Below are 25,109 nucleotides of genomic sequence, written 5' to 3' on the forward strand. Positions count from 1 at the left end.
AAGAAAAATCTTTTTTTTGCTGTCTTTTCATTATATCACGCTCATATTCTTGAATATAATGCTATCGTGTCCAACAATGTCGGACAAAAATTTTGAAAATTTGAAAATTGTAAGACATAGTTACGGAAAGATTGAAGGTATAGTCCATTCTTCTGCCATGTAGCAAAACTTTCTTTTTTAGAGTGCTTCCATCGATCAGATCGAAAAGTTAAGACTGCAATAGAAAACGAATGGGGAACACATTTGACGATAGCAAAAATATTAATGAAAAAATATTCAAGAGTGCCGTCGGGTGATCTGCAGATGTATTGATTGTTATAGTGGAATCTTACATGATATGAAAAAAATTGCGTTCATAAAAGGCTTCCTGTTCAAAAATGCTTTTGCCCAGAATTGTTAGGTGTGAAGCTGCTGTGTACTAGAAATATTACACGGAATTAGCAAATATAGGTCGAACACGAGTACCACGTTGCAGTACATTTACTGCTAACATTCCCAATGGCCATAACAGATTTTTCGAGTAAGGCAGCGGCATCTAGAAGGTAAATAACGCACATGCATCATGAGCAAAAGGGAAGATTCCACGATGGATGAAAGCAGATATGTAGACTTGGTAGCGCCCAATCTAAAAGAGTTTTAGAACGTTTTTTTTTCCACTGCAACGAAAGTGAGCCCCATACAGTACTTATGAGAATATTTACTGTGGAAACTGATTTAGCAAATGGTAATAAATGTTCTTCGAAGCGAAAAACAGAGCAAGTAAAATGACAACATCGTACTGACTCAATATTTTTATGCGTTCAGCAGCAGGATGTCTTTATTGGCATGCCGAGAAAATGGCAAATTTAGTTTTTCGCACAGCGTAACGAAAATATCTAATATTCTTTCCCTTAGGGAGCCAGCCTCGAAATTTCTCGTACGTTCACTACAACTTTCGCAATCACCATTTTGTGAATGGTAGCCTACAGATTGGAGAAGTAGAAGAATCTGATGAAGGCTTTTATTTGTGCGAGGCACACAACGGTATCGGAGCTGGGATCAACAAAGTGGCCTACCTCAATGTGAAAGGTGAGTACGCAGGCCCCAGTGACTACTTTCATTTTATATTTCCACTTAGCGTGACCATCAATGTGTTTGATCTTGTTCTTTCTGATACTAAGAAACGCCCCTATGAGAGTTATTGTTGCACAAATTCTTAAAGAAACTAGTAAATTCGGAAAAGTTTAAAAGGGCCGTTATTTATTTTTAATTTCGGGACATAAATAAGATAAATGAAATAAACTAATGTATTTGATAAAATAAAGCTGCAGAGTGAGATCGTTAGAGATGCAAGCTCTCTGGGACTTTCGGAACTGGTAATTTAAACGTGACCATGATAACATCCTGCCAGTTCGCCCCATTTTGCCGGATTACAATTTTTTGTCTTCATGGTAACATATTCAGTGTTTGTATACAGTAAGAAGTTTTCATGCGAAAAACAAAAGAAGGAAAGCAAGTACTGGTACCTGAGGCTTTGTTTGTGTGATTCTAGATAGAAAATTAGATTTTGCACGCTTTTCACTGCCGTTACACTGAAGAAGTAAGTTGTTACCTGGAAAGTTGTTACATGAGGGCTTTTAGTAAAAATTTTTTTCGGTTACAAGGTTTGGTAGACATATGAGTAGCGATGCATCCTTGTCCAATAAATTGGGTCTAATTATACATCTTTCGCTTGCTTGGTACATACATTCGCAGTAAAACGTCACGACTGGCTGTGGCTTAAATTACGCGCATATAACACGTAATGACATGTTTTCTCCGCTTTAACTACTGACAACCAAATACAAAAGTTTTGTCCTGGTTTAGCAAAGCTTACACGGTGCAGCTAAACAAATATTGTGGTGTTGTATAAATGCCTTCAGTTAAAATTTTATTGCTTCATATGTGCATAAAATTGTGTAACTAGCCCGAAAGCCAGTTTTTTTTTGTTGTGATTGTTGCCATGTTTTCTCTGCAGTTCCACCCAGGTTCGAAGTCAAACACCGAAGTTTTCTCATCAGGAAAGGCGAAGATTTCCATGCAAGCTGCCTAGCTCTAGGCGACTCTCTGATTCTCTACTCTTGGGAGAAAAACCAAAAACCTATTGACAATGAAAGGTAAGAAATTTTTTTCTGTTCTACGGTACTCGATGTTTTGTTCCTTCTCGATTTGGCAGCGCATTATCTCTCAATGTTCTCTAAAAGTTGTAATCGATACAATGAAGGTTACCTTTCAATCGCAAGTTCAAAGTTTCTTGTGTTTCCGTTGTGAGTGTTGATGCTAAAGTCGTGCCGACTTTCACTGTTCTGTGGAGGGCGCGTGTCAGCACGCAACCTAAAACAAAAAGATGATATCTGGCCTTTTCCACACACCATTAAATTTCTTTTTTGCGGCCACAAGCTCACACAATGCACAGTGAGGGGCGCGAGCAGCGCGTTCTCAGTTTAACATCAGCTGCTAAATTATTCAATTTTTTTCTGCATAGAGGTAATTACGTGCTACCGAGAAACCCCTAGAAATTTGCGAAAATTGAAATTTTTTGCCAACCTAATACAAGGAATAAAACTGTTAGTAAAAGCAGTCTGCGCCTTTTTTGTTGTGTCGAATATTTAGTGCGAATTTGCTGCAAAAGGTGCGTGTGATCCATCATGAAATTCGCGCACTAAGAATTTTATATGTTTAAATTGTACCAACCTGTGTTCACAAATCGATTTATGCGTTTGTTTTTCTGCATTTTTTGAAAAGGTACGAACTGAAAGGGGGACGCAGTTCAGGTGGTGAGCTTCAATCGGAGCTGAAGATTCCCCAAACAACTAGAAACGACTCTGGTGTCTACTCCTGCAAAGCCAAAAACGCTTACGGAGAGGATTCAACTCATTTCCAAGTCATCATCCAAGGCCAGTGTGCATAATAAATTTGTCCTTATTAGCTACGTATTTTATTTCTAACCTGAACCTCCGCAATTTATATGTCTTCTTAGTTATGCTCTTTGTCATAACGTTCGCAGTGCTGCTTATTAATATTTCGCGGTATATGTGGCAGCGTCATGTGAAGTCTGTACTCAGCCTGCTGCCTATGTTATCGCCAAAAGAAAAGCAAAAGCCGCGAGACGCTGACAAACCAGTCAGACGAGAGAAATCACAAAGAGCTCTTGTGCCATTTCGCCGAGAATCGAGAGCTGGGCTTGACGGAAAAGATTCATTAATGAAGAAAACAGAGCAGAGACGTTATTACTAAGTAAGAAGAAGCGACACACACAAACGCCGTCTGTGTCGCTTCTTCTTACTTAGTAATGTCTTGTGCGCTGCAGTTTCTTCAATAATCTAGCAGTCTGCCTATGGATGACTATGGTACCTCACTATAAGCAGTGGCGTAAACAAACTAAGCTGTGGTTCGGCGTACGTTAAAGAAACGGATTTTGATGGCACACATGTTAATACTGACTGTGTTGATGCTGGGACTAAGCACTCATCGAGTCACTGATTTCTTGTCATTTATTTTCTGGAGGAAGACTACTAGCCTTATGGAAAAAAACACAATGGAAATCACAGCCAAGAATAATTGTAGGGAGAGAAACGAACTCAAACACTTCGTAACAGTGCTGTAAAGAATCGGTTGGATGAGCCTGTTCGCACCGCCACACGTGTTCTATGGTCATCTTATATGGGCTCGTATTTCTATGCACTGAAAAAATGTAAGAGCATATAACCCCGCAGTACATATTATTCAAAGTTTTTGGTGCCATATATGGGGCCACTGTGACATAGTGTGACGAAGGCGACGAAGATGGCAGTGGCGCGTGACGGAGCGTTCACGCTAGGCCAGCGGCCATTAAATCTTGGTTAGTTGGTTGGCCTCCAATAAAGATTCCACATACCCACTACGGCGGAGTGGCCAAGACACAGGCGGTGAATTGCTGGAAACAGGACCGTTTAAAAGTGGGAAAGGAGTAGTAATCCATTTAACCTTATCTCTGGCATCGTTACTGCGCCTCATTCGGCGGCTGGTCGCCGCATAACAATATTAATGAGTATTTCTGTTTTCGAAAAAAAAGGAAGGCAGAAAACGTGGGCTGCACGTTTAAATCTTTCACATTCAATGAAGTATTTTCAGTGTATGTAGTTACCAGTCTAAAATGTTCAATGTTCAGTTTAAATTATTTATAGCAGAAAACAGAAAGCAGGGAGCGCATGACGTAAGTTTGAAGCAACCTCACATATTACCAGAATAAAATGTCTCCGTTCTGCTTCGATACACTCACGCATTTATTGTCCGCTCATTTAAAAGAGCGGAGCTGAGGGATGTATTTAATTCTGGTGTGAGAAAATAAAGGCGGAACGCAGTGACGAAATAAAAATCCCTTAAACCACCTCTTGATTTAAGCAAGGAGTGGGGCGCAATGAAAATATCTTTAATCGTCACAGTGAAAACACATCTAAAGGATACCAAAACATTAGCGCCAAGGCAGGGGAGAGATCGGTAGGATTGAAACGATATTCGACAGAATAATAAGCACAGGCAAAGCCAGAAGAACGCATGAACAGAAGTTTTAGCAAAAAGGCCCCCACAATTGGCAGAAAGAAGAAAATCGATATGCCACACCCCCTCAGCTTCACTGCGCCGATTCCACTTTGGGAAAATTAAAGGTGCCAGCCCGTCTCACTCGCAGAGACTGCTATTGGCTGCCAACTTTGCAGGCACGCTCGCGTGCAAGCACGCACGCACGCACGCACGCAGATACGCCTACTCGAGTTAATGGGCCTAGCTTTATTCTGAGTGCTCACTGCGGGAGCCGATTAGGTTGTGCTGTGTTTGGCGACGAACGACATTCGAGAATCGAAGCCAGCAGTGATTTAGAATCTCCGGACATTGCGATCGTTGACAGCAGGCCACAGCTTCGCATGATCAGGACGATATTTTTCGACTCCAGTTGAGATAAAAGAGCGGCAGAGGTCTCTAGAGGCGCAGGTTCCGCAGGTGTAGCACAATGGTCTTTCCTATAGAAGCGTTTGATTCAGGGTAGGAGAAGATGAGTGATAAAGTAAGTGGCAAATACGATTTTGTTCTATTACCGGTTACCTGGCTTCGTTACCTGGCTTCGTTACGCAGAAAATACGGCGTCGGCGTTGTCAGTGGTAAATAGGGGGCGTAGGTTGCCCAGGCAGCTACTCCCGGAGAAGCTATCTAGGTAGGCAACCTTGGTCACAACCTACGGTTATCACAACCTACCTACCGGATTGTGAGAACACTAATCACACTGGCTGGCGGCAGTTCACTTACTGGTTGATCGCGAGAGGCTGCTCGGGAAGAGCAACTTGGGTCGGTGCGGCACCTGCCAACGCAGGAGGACAGTGGCGCATCTTTTAAGCGCTGCACCATTGCGCCAAGAGTGGAGTAAATATGTAAAAGGTTCTTCCTTCTTCACACCTCACTTCCTTCGATGTGCTCGATGATTTGGCGTTGGACTCGCTGCCGACAGCCAGACGATGGACGATCGATGACACACGGACGAACAAAGGAAATGGACTTTTATAACGCTAAAACTGTGCAGAAACAAAAACACAGGAAGAAACAGTAAAAGCGAGCTTGGAGCTCGAGCGTTACATTTGTGACAGCTTTGGTAGCTAAGCGCATAACCCCTGTTTCTTGGTGTGGTCTACTTAGGTATAGCCGTGTTAAACTTTTACTTAATTTATTTATTCTGTTGGGTGAAACCTTGACCTGCCGAATAGAAAAAATGAGTCTCTCGGCCCTGCCGACAAAACAGTTTGGATGTTTCTACGGAAGCATCTTGCAACCGGCGTCTATCGTGTACCCAAAATAAGGTGATTACAGCGAAACCGCACTTGAAGTACTCAAAGTGCAATTGAGTGCCGAGGCTTGTCGGCAGCGGCGTTGGGGCGTTGGGACGAAGAACTGCACTAAACTTATTTAACAAACATTCTAGTAGTCTGAGTAATGGGATAAATTTAGACTCTCAATTTCGGCTAAATTTTGTTCTTATCTCTCCACACTTCAATCGAATACAACGGAACACCCTGCTAGCTGCTACCGTGCTCGTTACAAGCAGAAGCCGCTAGCAGTGGCTGCCATTTGGGCATGGCTGATTGATGGCGTCGTGTAATCATGAAGAATCTTGAAAGCGACTTTGGACAAGGCTTGTGTTGTATCTTTAGACACACTGTAAATTTCGAATATACAACGTGAACTGGCTTCGTCAAACAGTGCGCCCGGGAAGAAGATAGGTACAATTGAGGTTGTAAACGTTTCTTAGTAAACCAAGAACTTCTTTGGCGTTTCATTATTTCTGGTAGAAATATCGATATGTTCCTATTCTGCTATCAAAATTCCAGTCATGCTACTCTGAGCTGGTAGACGACGAAAATGTTTCAAGCAAAGTGCATTTGTTCTTCCCTCATGTCCGCTGCCTGGCTTGTATTTGATAAGCCGAAGTTTTTACTTTGCGTTGCCGGGGAAACGCTTCTGTTATTCTCTTGAACAACGGCTTCAATCGAGAAGCCGGCCGGCATAGAAACTGTCAGACCTTCACTTGCGGCGAGCTCAGCCTAAAGATCACGGGTTTTAATCCAAATGAACACGACTTGTTCGGCCGCATGCAGCTATAGCTGCAAGAGGCAAGCTTCCTCGGTTCCGTGATATACAAATCCGTGTGGTGCGTCAGCTATCACGTGACCCCTGTTCAAAGGTGCTAAGCAGTACTAGAGTAGATAGAGGCGGAATAACGGCAGGATAGTTAGACGATGAGAGCCAAGTGCGCGTAAGATATGCTAAGCGACAGGGTGACACGTCACGACCCATCATTCGCATGCCATACGTGCCGAATGCAAGCCGCAGAGCGGCAGCGCCGGACCATATCGCTCTGGAGTTGCGGTGGGGCACATAGATACCTGGCGCGTCACAGTGGCAGGTCACTCTCGGTGAAAGCATGGCACACGGACTCTGGGGAAAGACGCCGTGCGAGAACCCTTGCTCTGGCGTGTTGGCTCGGGATGTCGCGCGTACGCACTCGATATGAATCAGCCGTGCTACACGCTGCGCCTGCGTCGGTTAGCGCGCTTGAATAGCTCACTAGGCAAGAACGCGCGGGTCTTTGGAAAAGAGAGGCTCTGCAGTACTTCACAGGTTGAGCTTGCGTTGCATCAAAAACGTGAAATGCTGGCTCGGGAAATTGATGCAGTAAAGTTGGTTAAGAACTTTTAGACAACCATCTAGCGCTGATATTCGTGCATCAACGAATGACTGTTCGTTGATTTTTTTTTCTTATAATGCGGAACAGCAAATAATCCCTCGGGGACCATTAACCGCTGCTTAAGTAAATTGCTAGCCTTTAACGATAAGGGCCTAGAAATTGAATACGAAAAAAAAATCGAAGGGAGAATTAAACTAAATCTTAAGGTTATGACGCGACAACGTTAACGATTAAGGCTCATATACGTAGAATTGATCATTCGCTACATTACATTCATGGATCCCTGGAAGCCCTCATACCACTCTTGGGACAGTGGTGCCGCGGTTAAGCGATGCGCCACTGCCCTGTGACGCCAGGTACTGACACCGATGGGGCTTGTGTGACCCAGGGTGATCTGTGTTTACGAACAACTTCTCGCGACCACTCATTAACTTCCACCTTCCACGGTGGGCAGGCTGCGATGACGGCACAATGTAACTTGAAGAAGGATCGACATCTGAGCTAGTTAGTAATGCATCACGAAAAAGTGGCGCACTCAGAAAAAAAGACCTCTTTGTTCGTCGTGAGTGCGCTAAACTTTTTCGTAATGTAACGCGACCAAGGTGGCTCACCAGCCGCCTAGGTTGCATCTCTGGGGTTTTTTCGTAGATTTTTTTGATTACGGTCAACGACGACGACGCCGTCGACAACGCCGGTGTCTCTGCGACACGGGCTGCCTAACGCTATAGCGCTTAAACTGGAAGTGGTTTTGTGGACATGTGGCTATCTTCACCGCAGCTCTGGTTTATTCCTTTATTCTTCTGGGCTTTAGCGCGAAAGCTGCATGTGAAATGTTCATCAAAATTATGTCGTCGGCATTGTTCACAATCGCCTCGTCTCCTTCTCGCTCCTCTTCCACAACCTTTTGTTCTTTCCTTCTCTTCATCACCCGATTTCCCCTCGGCGCCTGTGACGCCGGACAGCAGCCTGATATAGGAGGAAAAGGCACTCTTTTACGGCGCAATAGTAGTGCACGTTAAGGATGCGAAGTTTGCCGAAATTAGTTCATTCCTTCGTTACTGCACCTCTCTCTCTCTTTCTTTTTTCACTTTTTCCCATGCCTTCCCTCACAACGTGGTTCAGATGTGCATCTTGAAGCGGGATATTTACTGCGCCATTTCTTCTTCTCAAAATACTGTTTTATATATGGGACTGAGCGATGATGCATGGCGCAGGCCTGACCTTACTAAATAAACACTCCGACTGGCAAGAGCACTTCAGTGCTTTTGAGGTGGCGTTGAAATCGTATTAGCACAGTATTAAACGACCTTTCAATTCTCTTGCCATTTTGGTTAGGTTTATTACTTTCTTAATCGATCGTTATTTTCTCATCTCCCCTCAACCTCCTGAAATACATTTCAAACTCTGTTCTTGTGCGAGCATTTTTCATTATTTTTCTTCGAATTCGAAATCACTTATGTTTCTTGCTTTCAGTCACACAACACTAGGTTAAGTATTTTTGTTGTTCTTCAGGTGACTATTAATCATGTTCGAGGTTTCGGCTTGCTGCTTTTCAATATTTCTGCAGTAAATGAACAAGCAGCTTGCTGGAATGGGACAGCTGGAGAAGGACAGGAATATTTTGTTTTCGTATTCTCGCACTCCTGGCTACTTAATTCCTGCTACGCGAAGAAGGAGTATAGAAGGCATGATATTTCAATGCCACCCCTTATGCCGCTCATAGCAGGAAGAAAATTTCCAGGTAGAAGTTTCCGTGGCTCTACCCGTCAGCATCTCCGCAAACAACAGGTTGCTCCAATACGTCCGTACCCCCTCCTTCTCTCATTCGCTAAACAATGCGGCATCACTGTGACAATTCACGCACTGGATCTTAGATCACCAGAGATTCATGATACATATCAGCTTCAGTACCGGATGCATTATCGTATTACCATGAAAAGCGGTATGCATGACTGTTGCTATCAGGTGCTGATGATGATGATGAATTTTTATGGCACGAGGGCGTCTGTGGCCAAAGAACACCATGGCACAAGGTTATATCTTCTACTCAAAGTAGCGTCAGAGACCCATTTCCCAAACATTTCACCCTAGAGAAGCCGAGCACCAGGCAGTGGGAAAGCTTGTACCCATCGGATCCCCGGTGGGCACCCGGCGGGACTAGAGATTGTACCCCGCACCTCCCACACTCGAGGCCGATGCTCAAACGACTTGGTCACCGCTGAGGTCGCCATGAGGTGTTCATGTGTTAGTAACGCACGCCATTGGACAAGTTGATGCACAGCTCAGTGGAGGCTAATCCCATAGAATATTGACGAGAGAACAACGCAAGAGCTTGTGTGGCTGGGTTTATAAGGCATAATAGCCCAAAGCGACATAGGCGGCGAGAGACACCGTTGTGGAGAGTTCCGAAAATTTCGACCACCTGGGGCACACAGTACACAGGCCTTTTGCGATTCGCCTTCATCGAAAGGCGACCGCCGTGGCCGGGATCGAACCCCCATCTTTCGGATCAGCAGCCGAGCCTCATAACCACTGAGACACCGCGGCTTCTCCACAAGAGCTTGTACTATCGCTATATTGCAAATACAATCTCTATTTATGCACTTGGTGTACAGTCAGATAACGTTTATATGCTTGCATTATCATTGCCTTTCCAGAGCCCCCCGACGGTCCGACAGGGGTAACGGTGACAAATTACACGAGTCGTTCAGCGACCATGCAGTGGCAGACGCCTTACAATGGCAACAACCCCTTAACGCGCTACATCTTGCAGCACAAGCTGGAAAAAGGTGAGAAGCGCAGCCGGCTAATGGCGTTTCAATGGGTGCTAAACCAACGAGAACATGTTATTTTTTAAGGCAGAAAATATATTCAGACCATCTGGGCAAAAGTTCTGAACAAGGAAGTTTTCAATTGTATCCAAGATTTTGTAAAAAGAGAAACAAGCGAAACATTTGTAATATTAGTAGCAATACAAGATTTTATTTCTGAGCATAATAAAGCGTTCACAATTTGCATCGCCTGCCACACCTGGCGGAAAAATACGAGCTCTTTCTTTTTCCGTACTGGAAAAGCAGGAAAGTTTTTGCGCAATAAAAACTAAGGCAGCAGCCTCATTGCGGTATGCAGTGAAAACAAAGTAACCAGCTTATTTTTGTATTCAAAGAGATAGAACACTTGCATTATGATTAGCCTGACGTAGGAAACTATAAAAATTGTGCAAGGATATTGAACGACAAACAATGCCTTCTCAAAAGCAGTTTCACATGGAAATCGTGATGATACACACTGCATCGCCGCGCTAAATATTTGTCACAGGCTACTATCGGCATACAAAATTCGTTCCTTCCTTCATCAGCCTTTAAACATAGTCAGGGGCACTAATGCAACGGACAAATTAACGATGGCAGCGTACGACACGATTTTCTGCGTCCGCAGGCTTAGTGAATAAACGTAAAGGTACTGTATTTTCCTAGCGGCTTCACCTGGGCACGCCCACAAAGAATAAATTGGGGAAGGCTGTAAAGAACTTAGGCTTATTAATTTATTAATTCTTGCTCAAAAAAAGACTTCAACGCTGATGTATTTCGGCACTATTCGGGGATTCTGGATAGGGATCCTAATTACGATAGTAAGGTTAAACCTGTGCAAAAGCGCTGCTTGCAGTTGCGCTTTAGAACTAAACACTTAGAAGAATAGCACCTTCTCATAATGGGTCCTTCACGTGCTGTGCATGTGCGGGTTTCTGTCTTGCTTAGACCCTTGGAACGGGCCAGTCTCGCAACTGGTGGTCCCGGGGTCTGAGACCCGGGCCAGCGTACGTGGCCTCCAGCCGGTCAGCCAGTACTCCATGCGAGTCGTTGCCGAGAATTCACTAGGACCCGGCAGACCTAGCGACGAAGTGCTGGTGACCACTGGGGAAGAAGGTGAGCGTCCGCGACATAAACCATACTAGTTGTTAGCCATTTGCATCCTCCAGAGACCGCAAAAACTAGACTACACGATGATCTTGTTCAGCATCAAACTCACCAGTTCGAAGTAATTGAAAACAACTGCAAAATCTGCACTGTTCTGACATGCGTGTCACCGTTTCTAGCTTCTTGATTTGGCTTTTGCGCTTTGGTCCTGTAGGAACGAGAAAGTGTTGCTATTTTGCTGAAACTCCTCTTTCTGTTCTACACTTTCCCGACAACAGCTCCCTCTGGTGCGCCTTCATCTTTGACCGTCCACACTACTGGTTCCCAGTCACTCAAAGTTTCGTGGAAGGTGGGTGGAGCAGCCATAGCGGCGGTGCTTTAATCGCTTGGGGCGTATGACAGGAATGCGAAAAACAAAAACTTAAGACGCCATTTTGTTGACATGATTTGCTCGAGTTATGCTGTGTACTCTCCAAGCTGACTGCGTGTCTACTTTGTACGAAGATAATGGCTAACTTCATATTATAATCTTTCCAAGCAAAAGCAGTACTTCCGCTTTGTACAAAGCTATATGTTTACATGTTTCGGTGAATGGAATGGGTTCAGTACTATGCGGTATCGACTTCAAAGCTGGGAATATTGTCTTTGAGCCCGGGAGGAAAACTTTGAGAGCATTTACAATTAGGGATGGAATGTAGGGCTACATTCCTTTATTCTTGGTAGTTCGCCTATCACAAAGCACCTTTTAGCCCTGTGGGAAAAATTTATAATGCCTTATCGACCTATTTAATGACTTACACGTTGCAATAGGACTAATGGTTTTGTTGGCGGTCCCGTTTGCTACATTAATTAATATATAGAAAGCGTCGTGATATCAAGTTTTAAGTTTCACTAAACTCTGATCTAATTGGAGCACAGTTTACTTTAGTTAACTTTAACTCCTTTCTCGCATTTTTATAGAGTGCGTTGGTTTTACTACTTCACAAAATTGTAAAAAAAATGTGGTCTCATTTACATAATTTTATTACAGGCGACATTTTGTATTCTTGCCAAATCTTGACAATGTTTTTAGTAAGCATGTTGTTAATGCTGGAAATTGTGCGCATAAAAATGGGGGTAGATATTGGTGATTCTAGTTTTAGTGAAATTTGCAGCTCTTGTGCACACTTCCTGGTTTAATTTCTCCGTCTTGTGTAGCCTACGAAGAACGCTTTTTATCTTAAAAATAGAAAGCTGCGCTTATGTTAAATAGACAGCAAGAAAAGCCTTCGATAAGCGAAAGCTCTCTCAAAAGTCGTTTTGGAAAGTTAGTGAGGCCACGGCTTCCGTGGCCTGAAACAGTCGGTTAGGTCGACCTCTACACACTGTCGTTTTTCTGCCCGCATTTTCCTCGCTTCTCACAATTTCTGCCCACGCTGTCCCTATATGAGGTGTTCGCAATGTAGCTAGACTGCCAGGCACAAGGAGCTGACTCTCTTTTGACCTTTTCAATACAGCCATACTCAGACAAAAACACACACAAACAGACACTGCTTCTTTTGCGACCCTCCTCGTTTGTACACAAGAGTAGTTTGCTGCTACGCACTCCACACGTAAAATGCCGAGACCTCGCAGTCATTGTTCAAACTTGTGGCCTTTTCTTCCCTCACAACTTTTTCTGGGCACAGGCGCCGACCAAGGAGCAGCAGCACGGAACCATTCTCGGATACCGCGTCGGTTACCGTGTCGCCCACACCGACGACAGCTTCCAGTTCAAGCAGGTTGAAGCTCGCCGGAAGACCGCGTTTTCACTCTTAGAACCGGCAGAGCTGCGGGCTGAAGTACGAGAAGAGGACGAGCTGGAGACCACGTACCTCACGAGCCTGCACCGCCTCACCAGGTACGGCGTCGTAGTGCAAGCCTACAACAGTGCCGGCATTGGGCCAGCTTCCGACGAAGTCGTCGCCACAACTCTCGAGACGGGTGAGCCATTCCGTATTATTTCTAACTGTTATGGCACTGCAAATTACGCAACTGTTTTCTAATAAACTCTGCGAGCTTTGTTTGAAAGAAATGTTCACGTCACCCCGTACTTAACACCTGCTGAGAAATTACAGCAGTTATGTGTAATTTCAAACTCTAAGGTTCGTTGCACAAGGGCTGTTACAAAAACCACATGTGACTTGGCAGACAGCAGACATTTGACGGAGATTTCGCACTTTACCACGTGGCGTACACATACTGTACCTAATTTAGCATTACCTGAGTCCGCTCGTTAATTTAACTTTCTAACGTTCAATGTCAGACATCAAGTCTGCATTCCGTTATCCCTGATGTGAAGTGTTAGCGTCATATAACATTAACATGATACTCTCCCCGTGCCTTTTACATCCTCAGCAATTAGGCATGTAGGGCTGTAGATACAATAGAGCGGGGTAGAGATTGATTATTTTTTCTGGTTATGAATTCCAGCTCCGCCCACTTCGCCTCCTGTCAAAGTCGTACCGCTCTCATCATCATCCCTCTCAGTTGAATGGGAAACAAATCCCAAGGAGCAATTTTCAACAACAGGTAAATGCTCCCCGTGATTTCACATACAGGTACTCAATTTGTCGTAATGATTTCTAGTACCTAAGCATTTGTTTTGTTCGTAAAATAAAGTGTAATGTGACGGGACACACAGAACAGAAAACAAGGCCGTATGTCAGACGCTGCGGCGTCGAAATTATGGGGAAATTTATTAGGAAGTGGCCTGTGTGTCTCTTAAGGCACTATGGCTGTACAGTTCTCATACCTGCCCCTAAATGTCATTTTGCGAAAGTTAACGCCCCTTTCGGACTGCGGTCACTCTTTTTCTCTCTGTTTTGCTTCCATGGAGCCCTTTGCTGTTACACGGCCGGTGTGTCATGAATAATGCCCTCTGTTCGTGCGGCACGGTACTGTATTAATTATTTATTTACCCTCAGGGCAACTGACACTTTAGAAGAGCATAAAAGAATGCTTTGATGTTTGGAAGACGTCTGTGTGGTGCCTCTTTGCTTTTACACATATTAGTGGCGAAGCGTTTCTGTAGTCTTCTGTTGCGTACACGCTAAAGGGAGGTGAAGCCGTAATGCCGAAGGACAGAGTTAAAATTTTTGTTGCGTCGCTCTGTTATCTACACACACAGATCAAAACGAAAACAAACTATTCACAAATTAAAAATATTAGCTTAACCGTTTGATGTGCAAATAATGGAAGAATAACAGATAAAACCCGCTACTTTCACATTTGCTAGCTCAGGTACCGACATTCAGAAGTTATCAAAATTTTGTTACAGCCGCTAAAAATTGAGAAATCGATATCTCGCCGATCAAAAACAATTAGCATGTGGTTCGTTTCGCGCAGCTATTCCGAGTCGTGTGAAACACCAAATGAGAGGCCTCGAAAGAACCGAATGGCTCCGAGACAGAAAACTTTTTATCCAAGAAATGTCCTATTTTTCTTGCCTTATTTGTCAGAAAATGAAACACGAACAGTTAGACGCTAGATGGAAGTCACATATTCGCGTTCCCTTCTTCTTCACGTTGTTAGGGAGGTCAAACATTCTTACCGGAATGCTCTGGCTACTGAGAAGATATAGACGTAGAACTTTTTACCCAAGCTCCATGTAGTTATTAGTAACCGGCGTGCGAACGGTATGTCGCGAATTCGCTAGGTTTTACAGTAAATGTTTAATTAGGTCAAGAACAAAGCAGTTCTTTCATATTTGCAACGAAATGAAATGCTACCACTTTATTGAGGCTTAATGGCTTGAACCACGCTAGAAAATGCGAGGTATACGTAGGTTGATATCTGCATTGTGCTTCTCCGGTGTTCTACTAATTGTGGGCTAAAGTGATACTACCTTCTTTAGAGGAGTACATTGAAAATGGTTACAACTTAGGGGAAGTAAAGCAGTAATTTGAAATCACTTGTATACGTTACTGGCAGATGCACACATCAAAATTAGAAGATACCATACACAGTCGCAAAATTCTCTAAATTTAATCATTCAAAGAAATTTACATTTTGTCCAGAACTGTAGTAAATATAGACGCTGTATTCAAATTTGTATTCTGCGAATCAGTCTGAAAGCTCAGTTTTTGAAGGAGAGCAGATGCGCAAAATTTAGGACAAAAATTGTGCCAAAAATATTTTTCCCAAAATTTTTCCCAAGGTTTTTCCTAAATATTTCCCATAGAGTCAGAAACATGAAGGTGGAAACATCATAGATGCAAACGCTATTTCAGGCCACAATGGTACGTTTATTCAGCACACATTAAGAGTGAATTGAGGCGTTCGGTGCGACACACATATCACGTTGATGATGATGAACGCTATGATGACTACTTGGCATTTTTAATTCTGCTGGTAGGTAATACATATGAATGCAGAAACTCGTGCGATAGAGAAATAAAAACGAAGCCATCAGATATGGGAGGTAAAGAAATAATAAAAAATACCAGGGATAGGATCAGAGATTGTGTTCGCATAAAAAATTCACCACCAATCTTCAGTAAACTTCGATTTCCTTTACGCGTTAGGTGGTCAACTTGACATCATTTTCTTTTCACAATTTTTTCGATTTAATAAAAGCACGTATGGTCACATACAGGCACAGCTGTCGCTTTCGTATGAGCTTGGATTGACATTGCCTCCCTGCCATCGTTGCACATTAATAAGTATGGTGGAACGAACTCGTCATATTGAGAGCAGCACTGCGTCGTCAGGTCTGGCTCATCTGTTCGTCCAGCGTCGGCATGCAAACAAAGATGGCTGGAGGACATGTTTCGTCTTCGCGTTTTCAGCTGCGCAAACACGGTTCAACGCAAATAGAAGTTCAATCCCGTCGCAACAATCTCTGTAACACCACGCTGAACAGCATCTTCCTTGGATACCATGTTTTCTGCGCTGCGCTCCTCTACCCCTCCCCCTTTCATCTGGTTCCAATATCGGAACCTCTATGCTCGTCTAGATTACTGATATGATCTTGAAGCCTAGCATCGGAACACAGTGGCGCCTTTACTATTTACTATTAAATGTAGGCGAGATTTATACGAGGTGGGAATCACGGGCGTCACTCGTGTCGGAATACTTTCACTGTCTGATGCACACGTGCGCCGGTAAATATATGAAACCTCAAAGTAAACTATAGCCGAAGGGAGTTTCTTTACACGCACGCTTTACGTTTTGAGATTTTTATTTAGCATTGCCAGAAGGAAAGCAACAAAACTTTTGAACATGCGATTTTTATCACGGAGTGCAAGGTAAGGCTTAAAGCAAACGAAACGAAAGGGCCATTGAAATAAATGTAACTTCATAAGAATTTCCAAAATTTTGCGCTGGACGCAGGAGCAAATAAATTTAAGATTGATTGCAAGTAAAATAAAAAATTCCAAGCCTGAGTTTCACAAACAAAACAATTGACCTACATTACTGGAAACGATAACCGCCTTCTCGGCTACCTTCAAAGGAAAACTCTTCTAAATCACCCACTACAGTCAAAGATTTTGATATATCATGGGTTTGCTGAAAGCGCGAATACGCTGCGTAGATGTGAGTGCCTCTGAACAAGTCGCTCATATCAGCTTAGGAAGCTGTTCAAAACCGTGCAACTCGTTTTGTTCTTCACAACTATGATCAAAGATTTAGTGTCACACTGATGGAAAACGTACTGTGAACAACCACGTATTTATTGCGCTCGAAAATATCACACCTCTGCTCTGTCTTGAAGAACAGATTGCTCCCTCCTCTCGCATAAGTTTCATCACGCACACATCGGCCATCTAAAATGGACGTGTAACGCTGCCGCGCTGTGCGCGATATGAGTGCACGTTAATGATCGCCAGTTGGCTGAAATTATTCCGGAGCCCTCCACTACCGCGCCTTTATCTCCCTTCCGTCTTTCGCTTCTTCCTTTATCCTATCCCTTACGGCGCGGTTGAGGTGGTCATCGAGATTTGAAACGGTTACTGCGTCATTTCCTTACGGCGCGGTTGAGGTGGCCATCGAGATTTGAAACGGTTATTGCGTCATTTCCTTTCCTCAAAAACTATCGCTCACCTAAATTATTTCATCAACAACATCACTCATGTGAAATAATTTTGCATTCGCAGCAGGTCTATTACCGACGATTTGGAGCTTTTTAAGGAAAAATTAAGTGTCTATTTCTTTGGGCCATGACTTCCGTTTCTTCCACCTTTAGCGCCGCATGAGTGCTCTTTTCTAGTTTCCTCTGTGTCTCGATATTTATTTTTCTTCCAAAGTTTGCACACAGGAGCACACTTTTTGCAACTATATTGCTATATGCAGTAAGGTTACCCATATGTACCGTTTTAATGACTAGCTGTATGTTCACATCATGATTCGTATATCAGGCTCATTGTTGCATTTGCTTTAATAACGCCCTAAGAGAGAAGATGGCGTTTGAAATAAATGAGTAAATAAATGAACATAGATATTTTTCACTGAGAGACTAAACCTCCCATGTGGCCCAGCAACTATGTCTTGTTAAGTCATGGGCAAGATAGTTGACTCCTATATTTACAAGCAGCGCTACAAGAAGCCACAGTAGGAAGAAGTGGAGAAAACTGCGCTGACGCACCGTTTGGCAAATTTCTTCTCGATCTTGTCTTTTAAAAAACCCGTTTTATATATATATATATATATATATATATATATATATATATATATATATATATATATATATATATATATATATATATATATATATATATATATATATATGCTTGATTAGATATAGTGAATTTACTGTATATAACACGACTTATATTTTTAAACAAATCTGAATAAAATGATTTTCAAAAAGCACATCTACTTACATTATTTACCCGCAACAGATTCTTGTCTAGTAGTGGAGGGAAATAACTACTTTTCAAGTGATGCCTCGTTTCCCGAAAAAAAAAAGTGATAATAGCCGAGCGCCCTAGATACGATTAAAATGGCACTTTGCCTTAACCCAGACGCATTGAATTGTTCCGCTCTGTGATGCGGGTGGCCCGCGTTTCTGACAGAGTACGTATTGCACTACGGGCCGGAACACGGGGTGTGGAAGAAGCTGCCTATCAATTCCACTGGACAGCCCTTCGTGCTGGATGGGCTCAAGTGTGGAACAACGTACCGCCTCTACATGACAGCCTCCAACAGTCTGGGCAGTGGGGAGCCCGGAGAAGAGGTTCTCGTAAGCACAAAGGGTGCAGGTATGTGCATAGATTAAGCGGAACAACTTTCTTTGTTTACAACGTGCGTAGAGATGAGAAGATATCAATTAGCATGCGTGCTCTTTTCATACACTTACCTGCACTAACTGCTCGCTACTTGCGCACGTGCGTGTTTTTTTCGTTTTTGATTTATTTTTGTGTTCAAAATCTGAAGCAGAAGGGTGTCGGCTTGTCATCAAACTTTTTTGCTGTATGTGTGCTTTTGTTGCCACGGTTGCTTGCAGGTATATTGTTACCATGTCCTTTTGTGCCCACTATCATACCATAATCATTGCCAAATTCATTCCTGTGTTTTGCTTTTGTACAAAAGAGGACAAAAATTTAGTTTTTGAATAAATATATTTCGGCAGCTCAGAAACAGTTCAAAAGAGCATGTTGTCGGGCAAGTTGGCTATGCATGATATAAAAGAAGTGGATCCTAAACTTGGACAACGACCGAGAAGAAACACAAATGACAACTGAAAAGCGCTTCTCAGTCGTCATTTGTGTTTCTTCTCGGTCCTTGTTCAAGTTTTGCACCCACTTTTTTATATCAGAAACACATGTGCAGTTTTCGAAACCATTGATATTTTCCTTTGATGTCAGTTATAACGTCAAGCATTTTTTTTATTCACTCTTCGCCTCTCGTTTGCACAATGTAGTTACCTTGGACAACTTGTGTGCAATCTTTGTCAAAAGTGTTCTTCCCAAGGAGTCTGCTTCTGAGCCCTGGAACGCGGATCCCCGTGCGTATTCAGGTACCCTAATCTTACGAGGGCGGGAGGAACTTAAGTCCCCAGCCCTCCAAGTCCTATGACTGTAAAATGTGCTACAGCCCCGATACATGGCTTTCATGGATACCCCTTGGGCTGAATATTTTTGACAAAGACTGTACATTGAACTTCTTGTGCTCAGAGACTTGCGTATCCCAATTCCTTTTACATTTTGAGAGTCTTCGTCCGGCAATGGACTCAGCTAGGAATACGATTAAAGTTTGCTGCGCGTTGGTGTTGCATGCTAACAAAAACATCTACAAAACAAAACAAAGAAAACGAAAAAGCAAATGTCTGATTACGCCGTTTAATTTATGGATTCAATCTGTTTCTAATATACAGACCAAAAGATCCTTGCGGTATGCGGTTTTTAGTTTACGCTGATGAAATATATCATATAATCTTGATTGCAAAAATCCCATGGACCAACAATTGTGCCTATTTCTTCTTATTTTTTCGTTTCGTAAAAAGCAGCTGTGAGAACAAGATAACATGGCATCAAATTTTCTTGGATGTTTCCGGCTGAAATTATTTCTTTTATCCTCCCTACCTTTCTGCCGTAATTCATAGTGAGGAAACACTCTGTCGTGCAACCCTTCTTAATATAGAAGCTGGCAGCCTAGCTCTGACCATGCTCTTTTACCAAGTGGATACTCTAAATCTCTCCGTGATCCGATCTTTAGGCGCTAAAAATACTTGCCGGCCTTCGGTGGTTTTTTCGTAACATGCGAGGCAAAGATAGCTCTTGTTTACTTGCACGTTCAGAATCGTTCATTGATTGTCCTCTTTGTTCGTATATTTTGTGGGGCCTCTGGCGGCGCCATCGAAATAGTGCTTCCGTTGAGGTTGTTCGAGCTCTGTTGCATGTTGATCACACAGGTATTGCAACGACGCTTTTTGCAACGCCCAGTTTCCTTTTTTTAAAGGTAACGCAAAGCACCTGACGCAGTAAGGGCCGACACAGGTCGGGAGGCATTGTTATAGACCAAGAATTGCGCACTCATAGTTTTTAAATACTTGTATTCTGGCATAGCTCTCATATTTCGGTGTTTTTCTTCCCTGACTGCCCGTAATAAAGCGCCCATCTCACCTCCGGTGGACAAGTTTATTACGGCCAACGCAACGAGCGCCACGCTTCACCTGGACACGTGGCTGACAAGCGGCTGTCCCGTGACGAGTTTCACTGTGCAGTACCGACCCCGTTTCCAGCAGGAGTGGATACTCGTGGCGGACGCTCTAAGGCCGCGTCTGCGGCGCTACCTGATCGCAGATCTTGTGCCTGGCCGCCAGTACCAGGTGCAGGTTGTGGCGCAGAGCGAGGCTGGGGCTACGCAAGCCAACTTTGAATTCCAAACTCCGGAACTATCTGGCTTGGGTAAGCGATGATCTCCCCCCACCTTACATATCTCTCTTTTCCTTTCGTAGGAGTTTCATTTTGTGCTCAAACCTTTCCCAATGTCCACCTCGTCAATTTTTTTAAGTTTCTGCTTTAGACTACAGGTTGTGAAACTGCTGTTTTTTTATGCGTTTTCTTGCTTAAAGCTTTTTTCTTTGCAGTTCTGTTCGCAGTACCATATGTGCCTTTTGCGATGGTTGTTGGTGTTGTTTTGCAGTGCTTTTTATGCTGAGAATTTTTTTTGCAGAAAACGTTGCCCGTGCGTTCTACGTTGTTTTTCCTTTGTTTTTCTTCCTACTTTACAAGAGTTCAATGTATTTCAGTAACTGACGCTGACGATGTCTTCAATGAAAGCATGGAAGGTTTTTTTTTTTGTTCTGTTGGCCATCTCACTTGTCTGAGAAAAGTCGGCGTTGTGCTCTCCCTCATGGCAGTTCACAGCCTTTTCTTGCCACTTGTGCTTTCATTGTGAAACGTTCACCAGCCCTTTGCAAGAAACACATCCATCGCTCCGCAAAAAAAAAAAACGAAACGTTAGTGCTCTGGCAATACCATTCTGCTTCTGGCAATGAAAGAGCAATAATTCGGAGTCCATTTGTAGGACGCAGTTTGTTGGGCGATTTATTTTTTCGTTTGCTGCGCAGTGGCGACGCTGACCCCCACGGCAATCCTCGATCAAGCATCGGTACCACTGTACAAGAATGTGGCTATATTGGCACCAATTTTGGTGTCTACCATCCTGGTCGGAGTGGCAGTGCTCACTGTATATGTGGCCTTGAAAAGAAGAGACCTATGTCGTGGCAGTTCCAGTGGAAACGGTAAACAGCGCACACGACCTTGTTCTCATGTTTCTTCACTTCCATAGTTTTTTTATCCTGCAATGAAGTGCATGCCGTCCGCCATCCTCCTCGCCATGACAGTACGTACTGGCGAGCCTCCTAAATTCACCTCACCCCCTGACCACTACAATACAGAGACAAAAGTTAGTCACTTTCGTTTGCAACGCAGGAGTGTCTTACTGACTAGAGCTCAGGCATTCGAAGACTACGTGCGCACTCAAACTAACATCACCTAGTCTCTAATTCCCAGCTCAAAACCACCCTATGTTGTAACCCTATCTCGTTAACGAACAGGCTGGCTTCTGGACATAGCTTTCCCAATAATATGCAGGAGCTGTGAACAGGCATTTTAGAGCTACAGCTGTCCTTACTTTGTAAACTCCTGACATGGTGCTTAATTTAAGGCTTTCCCACTCTTTGTTTATTTTTTATATGCAAAGAAAATCTTAGTTATCGTGATTGATTTTTTTAACATTTAGAAGCATCCTTGTTATCCTGAAGGCTGGTTTCCTTTTCTTCGCAAAATTCTTCTTGCATTGGCAGGAAGCGCCCATACAAGTAAATTGTACCTGGAAGAGCCTGTGATCTTGTCTGAGTACAGCGAGAAACAACCCGCACCTAAGAACGCTGTAGCAAGCGCCACATACTACATGGCTCATCCACAGAAGAATGTTCCGGTGTCTGTCAAGAATCAAAGTGAGTTGAGTACGTTACTTTTGCTACGGGGCAAAAACACAGAAACAGAATACAAGTAGGTAGAAAATCTGACATATTTGCCCGCTTCACGATGCCGCACGTAATAATAACTACTGAAAAAAAATAATAGTGTGATCGCTATTCGGTTGAGTTAAGATCGATTATGGCCGTGCGAATTATGGTCGATTGCAGCCGCAAAATCTGAGACGTCCGCCCGCTCCACGACAAATCGCCTTAAACCATTGGAGACACTCGGCGCAGGTCTTCATTTTAAACAGTAGTGCGTTTGGAAGACTCGCAAGCGGAGAAAGTTGCTAGCATAGCTCGGGCTATCCAGGGTGCGTCGTCTTATTTGAATTGGGGACGGCAAAGTGGGGGAAATAGGAATCCGCTAACGCAAATACGTCACGTAGACTTCCGGTCTAATCCGCCAATTTCAGCAAGGTGCTGCAGACTGCGCCGTTGGCTTGACAACTCCTTTCATTCTGCCACAGCAACATGCTACCCGCGATCCGTGATCGAGATCTGCCAATAGAGTAGCCTAGCTCCGAAAAGAGTTGAAATAATTGATCCGGAAATGCTGCGTATCTACGCTTGGAATTCACAGGTAACCGGTTATAAGGGAGGAACTCCTCTGGGTTTGAGTAAAACCGACGAAACGCTTTTGCGTGTGCTCACTTGCGCCACAATTATGCCGGGTGTCGTTCCTGAACTTGCGCTCAGGGACACTATAGCTCTCTGTACACAATTTCGGCAACGCCTTAAGTATTGATACCTGTTCGCGGCTTTCTATAGCCTGTAGGAAGGCAGAGGTATACAAATCACTCCGCCGTCATTTAATGTGGCGTTTTGTTAACACTTGTGCAGATCAACCAAGAGATCAAATTAAGTGCAACGCCTATGCCACGGCTGAAGTACTATGAAGTTGTTTGGCCAAATGACAATCATGGGACTACTGGCAATTTGCCTCAAGGAGGTAAGCCTTTACCATTTTCTTCTTTTCAGAGAATTGCGTTGCCTCTATTAATCAGGCCTATTTCTTTGTGTTTTGCTTGTGCTCTTGGCAGGTCATTCAAGCAAGCACTATGCCGTGAGGCTGCAGTTATCCCAAAGAAACATCACCCTTCAAAGAAGAAACAATTGGTGACACGGCTGACAGGGTAGATAACCTGAGGGAGGCGGCCAACAATGACACTGCCCCAACATTTTGGCCTCTTGAGGCAGTCTGCAATGCTTACTCTAAAATATTATAGATGTCACGACAGCAACCCCGTCGGGAGCTTTTTTTATTAAGCAAAATCGTGAAAGATGATCTTGCGAGCTCAAGGCCACGTTGTCAACTCAACTGATTCCTTAAAGTTGACTTCCAAGTACTCATCCTCTGTGACGCCCTTTCCTGTCCTGAAAGGACCTCAAGAAACGCTTCCTGCAGAATTCATGTCACAAAGGTGAGAGTACCGTGCTCACAAAGGACAAAACTTGAGAAACGATCTTTTCATAGCTGCATATAGTTGCTGGTAGTAGTGACGTTAATTTATCAGTAAACTCCAGTTCAACGTCATTATTCATATAGCGATATTTGCTGTTTATAAGGTCTGAATGAAAGCCCAGTGAACACTCCATCTTTACAGGTCCCTCTCAAGACAGCTTCAGTGCTTATCACGGCATCCACCAGGGAAGTCCTTGGAACCAAGCATGTTCTGCTTGGAGCTCTTTGTGTTCGGCGGAAGGCCCGCCAATGGACCACGTGTCGTGATCATACTTCATCGACTGTGATCAGGGCTCAAGACACGACACCTTTGTGTGCATTGCTCCTACAGCGGGGAGAAGGGTTGGACATGGCAATCTCGCATACGCCCGAGAAAGAATGCGGAGACTTCTCCTACATCAAGGAACGCTGGAACAGCACCTGTAGGGACGATAATTGCATAAGTAATGACGAAGTGCAATCACCTTTTGAAACCACCATGCGCCGTGTGCGTAGCGGCATCACTGGTAGCTACAAGCAGATTTCTGTGCCTTTTGTTGCGTCGATGAAACCTGCGACGATGGAATGTACTACAACCGTCAGTGTGCTCCATTCTTTGCTGACAGTCCTGCGAGAGCTTGTGGTGCTTGAGTGTCGTATGTGCGCTGGCAGTGTTTGCAGCATCTTCGCTGCAAAGAAAGTGAACTTCCGGTTATAAAAATTGATAGTAACGAAATGGCGGCAAAAAGGGCAATGAAACGGAGGTATTGCTGCTAGCGAAGGTAGAAAAGGTGCCCGCATTTTTCGGCCTTTTGTGCCATTGGCAGCTGGTGAATCAAACACTAACGTTTCCTTCTCAACTGTGTTTCATAACCTGGTATGAGGCTACAAGATAAAGGATCCCTCCAAATAATCTTTTTTAGCTCAGTGATTCATCTTCCAGAACTGATGACGTTGGAAGTAAGAATTTATTCCGTCCGGGTATTTTAAGAAAAATCCTGAGGTACCGCATTTTTTGAACAACGGAAGTTGTCTCACTGCTTGAATTCAAGTGCTGAAGAACAACATTATGTGCATTTCGCGTTTCCAAATGCCTCCTGTGTTGTGGAAGCGCTTCAATTTCCAGCAGTCAAGAAATGTTTGACCCGTTGAGCACTCTTGCCAGCAGGACACATTATTTGGCAGCAGTTTTTTGACCAACCGCTGTTTACGGGCACTATTCATAATTATCAGATTGAATAAATTTCACGATGTTTGTGACGAATTTTTTTCACGTTCATTGTTCAGAGTTGGCTACGAAGGAAAGCGTGGCTGGCATAGGCAATGACTCATCATAAACTTCCTTCTTCCTTTCTCTTCCATGCCATTAACCCCTTTTTACAAAGCACGATTGACGTGACCGCCCAGAGTGACACAATTACGGCAAGTATCCTCTTCTCGTAACTTTCTCCTCACTGGCGCAACATTCACGGCAGCGAGGAAGACAAACTTCTGTAAACAAAAGCAAACTGACGGGATGGAGAACACTGGCGGCGAATTTCAAGCATGGAATGCATGGAGGCTTCAAAATTA

The 25,109-nt window shown here is 43.7% G+C and overlaps 1 protein-coding gene across 1 annotated transcript in view; it reads left to right on the forward strand.

Moving 5' to 3' along the window:
- LOC144128642 (cell adhesion molecule Dscam1-like) overlaps positions 1-24,807 on the forward strand; it is an 87,669-nt gene extending 62,862 nt beyond the window's left edge. The window contains exons 13-27 of the mRNA XM_077662191.1: positions 895-1,068; positions 1,997-2,135; positions 2,764-2,915; positions 9,886-10,017; positions 10,987-11,154; positions 11,424-11,494; positions 12,813-13,107; positions 13,597-13,695; positions 18,180-18,365; positions 20,217-20,513; positions 21,179-21,352; positions 21,917-22,069; positions 22,937-23,045; positions 23,137-23,517; positions 23,701-24,807. Of these exons, the coding sequence (XP_077518317.1) occupies positions 895-1,068; positions 1,997-2,135; positions 2,764-2,915; positions 9,886-10,017; positions 10,987-11,154; positions 11,424-11,494; positions 12,813-13,107; positions 13,597-13,695; positions 18,180-18,365; positions 20,217-20,513; positions 21,179-21,352; positions 21,917-22,069; positions 22,937-22,992 (2,096 nt within the window). The 3' untranslated portion in view covers positions 22,993-23,045; positions 23,137-23,517; positions 23,701-24,807. The remainder of the gene's footprint in view (positions 1-894; positions 1,069-1,996; positions 2,136-2,763; positions 2,916-9,885; positions 10,018-10,986; positions 11,155-11,423; positions 11,495-12,812; positions 13,108-13,596; positions 13,696-18,179; positions 18,366-20,216; positions 20,514-21,178; positions 21,353-21,916; positions 22,070-22,936; positions 23,046-23,136; positions 23,518-23,700) is intronic.
- Positions 24,808-25,109: the final 302 nt, after the last annotated feature.

The sequence above is a fragment of the Amblyomma americanum genome, chromosome 4 (genome assembly GCF_052857255.1).
Source record: "Amblyomma americanum isolate KBUSLIRL-KWMA chromosome 4, ASM5285725v1, whole genome shotgun sequence".
NCBI lineage: Eukaryota > Metazoa > Arthropoda > Arachnida > Ixodida > Ixodidae > Amblyomma > Amblyomma americanum.